Genomic DNA, 4,988 nt, shown 5'->3' with positions numbered 1-4,988 from the left:
CCCCTCCGGTGGGGCCCGGAAGGAGGCGGAGGGCGGCGGGAACGGGCTGCAGGGCTGGCTGGGGGGAGAAACGGCGCGTGTCGGCTTCCTTCCGGTGCCTTTATTGGGTTAAACACAGAAATAATTACAACAGGGTGTAACGGAGGAGCCGGTCCCCGGCACGGTGCGCAGGGAGAGGCCAGCCCCGGCAGTGCTGGACACCAGGGCAGCCAGCCATCACTGCTCTCCCCTCTCAGTCCAGTTCTGTCCCACCAGAGCAGGGACCTGCTCCTCCTTTTAGGCCGCGAAACGTAAGAACTAAGTTCACCACGTAGAGACCACTGAACTAGGAGTAAAACATCAAAACAAGACAGTACAGTCCATCCTCATGCCTCACATCGCCAGGAGCTGCTCCAACTCATTAAGGACTGCTGAACATTCCTTAATTTCTGCCTGAAAGGAGGAATGCTTCTCCAGGGATTGGTGTATCTCTTTTTCTGCCGATTTCCACTTGGCCATCGCTGTCTGTGTAGAGAAGTCAGTGTACAGGACATTTTACTAACACCAAAGCCCTCAAGAGCAAAGCCAAGATCTAAAGCAGCTCTAATTACACCACTTGAACTCTTCTGCAGGGTCTTACCCGCTACACTAACATCAGTCTGCCTGCACGGGGATGGCTTTTACCTTGTTTTGGCAGTTTATCTGTGACCAAAGTTTAGGATGTCCTATATAAACAGCAATGTTATTAATTAGCTCTTAAACATCTTACCAAGAATTGTAGAACTGTGATTTAATTGCTGTTTTGGTCAGTATATAGACACTATTATTGAAGCTGCTTGTGCTTGCCTGCTTCTTAGTTGCCAGAGAGACTACCCGAGGCCCCTGCTCTGCACCCCTTGCCAAGCATCCATCTTCACTTTGGAACTGATTCAGTCTAACTTGGAAGCTATCAGCCATTACTATCACTTTCACCTTCTACCTTGTTTTGAGTTCAATTGTACATAATTCAACCTGAAATGGCAGAGATGAGGATTAACTTTGCTCCACCATAAACTTTGCTTTGAGCCCTGTTCAGAAGGGGAGTAACACATCCACTGCTTTCCCTGTCCAGTTCATTTGGAGAATAGAGCAGGACTGGGAGAAGCAAAATAACCTTCAGAATCTCACTCGGCACCACATGCTCATTCCCTGGTTGAGTCTGGAACAAAGTCGCAGTCTTACCTCAAGCGCCTCCGTTTCTTTTGCAGCTGTTTGATTAAATAGCTTCAACTGTTCTATGAGCTTCTCGGTTAACAGCTGAAGAGCCAAAAGGAAAATAGTTTAATATAATGCCAATAAAAGCAAGTCTCAGCAGCTGTTTCCACAACATCAATAGGGAAGGGCAGTAGCACACGGACCTCTCAAAGCCCAGTTCACTCCTACAGCTATTTCAAAATTTTCTTACCGTGGTCTGCTTCTGGCATTCTTGTGTCTTTTCTTCCTCCTCCACAATGCTGCTGCCTGTAACTAATTTATGGGATGCACCAGTGAACATCTAATATCCAGATAACTTTGCTTGTAAGAACTAACAGCTTTTCAAAGTAAATTTCTACAGCAAAAAAAGACTAAATTATTTTCAAAGTTTACCCAGGACAGGGACTACTACAGGAATCAGCTTTTTCTCTTAGGATAGGAAAAAAAAAAAAACCCTGGAGTGACAGCAGTATTTCCTTATCAAGGAAGCAGAGTGCAAATGTCTTATGAACAGTAACAACAGGAAAAGAGTGCTGAAGAACGAGTACCAGAATGGTATGTGACATGCATAGTCCTTACCAGGATCAATGTTTCGGCTTTCTAAAATCACCATGCAAGTCTCCTGAAATTTCTTGAGCTTCTCAACTTCTTGTACCAGGCCTTCATTCTCCTCCTTTAACTCCTTTATGGTGCCCTGTCATTAACACAGGTTGTAAGTGAATCAAGTTTCCAAGGAGAATTTCTTCCCATGAATCAGTAATACTGAGATGCTAACAGCTTAACAAGTGCCGCACCAGCACCAAGAATCACATCTTGCCCTTCTGTCTCTACCACCAGAGCAAATCAGTCTGCTGCAGACCCCTACTCCTGCTTCTTGACAGCATTACTACATTTGTCACATCCACATGTCATAGCAATTACTAGAAAAAAATTGATCCTAAATTGCTTTTAGGCAATCCCAGCATATATTTTCTTGTGCTCCCTCTCATATATATAAATAATTCAAGAGTTGGATGCATTGAAGAGCATACAAACATTGGGAAGAAAAGGGCACCTGGGAATCTTTAAGCCACAGCGTTATTCCCCACGCAGCTCAGATATTACCAGGCAATCGGATAAGCTGATCAACCTCACAAGTTGGATGCGATTCTCCACGAGAATCAATAAGCATGTGGATTAGGGTGATCCAGCTGATAGTGTCGGAAGCTTTTTGAACATTTCATAGGAGGTCTGAAAGGCTCTTAAAGAAATCAAGCTGTGAGATAAGAGGAATGATCATCTCACAGATTAGTAGCTGGTTAAGAACTAGGAAATAAAGTGAGCTTTTGCAGCTGGAGGATACCAGTAGGGCCTCTTGCACGACAGGAATTGTGTTAAGTGTATCCTAGAGTGATCTTTAAGAGGTGATGAATAATGAGGTGCCAATTCTGAATCTAAACTTGATTCAAGAAAGTCAAATCTGCTTGAAACATTATCACTGAACCGTTCTCTCAGCCTTTCCTGCAGTCCCTGAATCATCTTAGTGGCCCTTTGCTGGACTCTCTCCAGTATGTCCATGTCTCTCTTGTACCAAAAGCCCAGAACTGGACACAATACTCCAGGTTTTGCCTCACCAGTGCTGAACAGATGGGAAAAAATTTGCAGAAGAATACAAAGAGGCTAAAAGATTAGGCGGCAATATGACACAATACTGCATGAAGAAACATAAGCTTATATAAGCTGAGCTCTGCATTCAATACTCTGAAGAGAACAAGGTCACTGTCCCTCAAACTTAGTGCACAGCAGCGACCAAAATCCAAGTAGAATTCTTCGTTGCGGGATCAGCAAGCAGCCTGACTAGGCTGGCAGAGTGTGATGCCCTGGAGCTGGGTGGATATAAGCCATGGGAGGTACAAAGAACCAGAGGGAGCACCGCAAAACACGTTTGTTAGAGCAGGAGCTGTGTGGACACTCGCATGCAGGGCGCATGATGGAAAAGTACAAGCTTGCTTTTGCATGAGATTACATCAGAGCACAGACAGTATAAAAGAGGCTGGCTATGCACAATGAAGGTGATTTCTGTCCTGCGTGCAGGAGTCCGTGCTTTGATACGCCACACTTCGTTACCAAAATGAGACCATACACATTCCTGAACCCACGTCACCAATATCGTATGCGCTTTCACACCCCACTACACGCCAGGTTAACAAAGCTACGAGAGACTGGGCAAAAGGAACAAGGAAATTGCATAGCTTATCTACCACATGTTAGGAGCTACCAAAGAACAATTAATAGAGCGCAAACCATCAGCGGCAAGTGATTGTTTACAGTTCTTCTTGATGTAGCTAGGAAGCATCTGGCAATATCAAGGCTGTTTTAATAAAATCTCATGCAAATGCATAGTTGTGAACTTGAAATATCCTCCCACAATGAGTTTAAAATGGAATTAGAGCTCTGATTACTATTTAACAGTGATCTGAATGCATTATCCATCCAAATATATCTGCAGCTCCGCTGATTTCCAGGTTCTAGCAGATTTCACAGGTGTCAAAGGAGAAAACCCAGCCCACCCAAACTCGACTGACTTCTGATGGCAACAGGAAAATGAGCAAGACAACCCTTTGATCTGACCCTGTAGGGATCAAAATATATCAATGATTTATTTATTTTCCCTCCTCTTTCCTTACCTGTGCTGCTGTTAGTCTGGAGTGTAGCTGTTGATTGGCTGTTTCTAACAGCTGATTCTTGCTTTTCAACTCTTGCTGGTATCTGTTGATATGTCTGTAGAGTCAAACATCAAAGATGTAGGGGCAAAGTATCAGTATTACACACCTTATCTTCTACTTCCACATACATGCCCTTTTTTGAAGCATTTGCTCTTGCTTCTGACAAAGAGCTTTAATCAGCAAACTTGGCAAGAAAGCTGTACATGGGATAGAGCTGATCATAACCCTCCAAGAGGGAACATTACTGCATGATGGCAACTAATAGAAATTTGAGGAAACATACCCTCTTTTAGCTGTCTTTGAAAGCGGTTCCACTTTCTTGGCAGATTTAGGCAACCTTAAAAGACAGGCAAAATACAATTACCAGAAGAACACTGCACTCTTGCAGATTACCACGTCTGATACTTTGACAAAATATGCAAAATGCTAAGCCATCTCTAGGACATTGGCCAAGTCATAAATCCATCAATATTCTACTTTCACTTACCCTTGGTTCGTGGCTTTGAAGACACCATCTGCTGTAACGTTCGAGCTGAAGTTAAAATTGGGATCTTTGTTGAACTCTAGATCTGCTGTTTTGCTGACGCATTGCTTCTTTGAAGGAAAAGCCATTTGCATTTCTGCAAGAAAAAGACAACAATGAAAGCACTACAGTCTACAAGAGATCACCGTAATAATCTACACAACAAAGGTGATTTCTGTCCTGCTGCAGGAGGCCGTGTTTTTATACACCATGACCCTCAAGTTAAGTATTTTTCAAAGGATATATGCATAAGAGTAACACAGGCGTTTCCACCGATAGAGCCTAGCCCCCGTGTTTTTAACGCGAAGCCTGGGTGCCCCCTGTTTCTGGCATGCCGTGAGCAGAACGGAAAGGCTGTCAGAGCAGGAGGGGATCGCTACCCTCAGCGGGCCGCCGCGGCCAGGGAGCAGCAGACACAGGCCCAGCACGGCTCAACCCGCCCGTTTAGCAAAAAAAAAGGGTTAACCGAAGTCTTAAAGAGACCAAAGAGCTCAATAAAGCCTCGTTACCACAGACCAAGGCACTACTGGAGCTCCCTCCCAGCCGCC

The 4,988-nt window shown here is 44.4% G+C and overlaps 1 protein-coding gene across 1 annotated transcript; it reads right to left on the bottom strand.

Moving 5' to 3' along the window:
• Positions 1–376: 376 nt before the first annotated feature.
• On the bottom strand, positions 377–4,537 carry KNSTRN (kinetochore-localized astrin/SPAG5 binding protein; the record flags this gene model as incomplete). Its single annotated transcript, XM_010087273.1, has 7 exons — positions 377–504; positions 1,201–1,275; positions 1,424–1,485; positions 1,792–1,906; positions 3,879–3,972; positions 4,201–4,254; positions 4,405–4,537. Coding segments are annotated over 7 exons (661 nt in total), but the record flags the coding sequence as incomplete, so codon positions are not given.
• Positions 4,538–4,988: the final 451 nt, after the last annotated feature.

The sequence above is a fragment of the Pterocles gutturalis genome, unplaced genomic scaffold, assembly GCF_000699245.1.
Source record: "Pterocles gutturalis isolate BGI_N339 unplaced genomic scaffold, ASM69924v1 scaffold3576, whole genome shotgun sequence".
In the NCBI taxonomy this organism is placed as follows: Eukaryota; Metazoa; Chordata; class Aves; order Pterocliformes; family Pteroclidae; genus Pterocles; species Pterocles gutturalis.
This window is presented reverse-complemented; position numbering and strand designations above follow the sequence as displayed.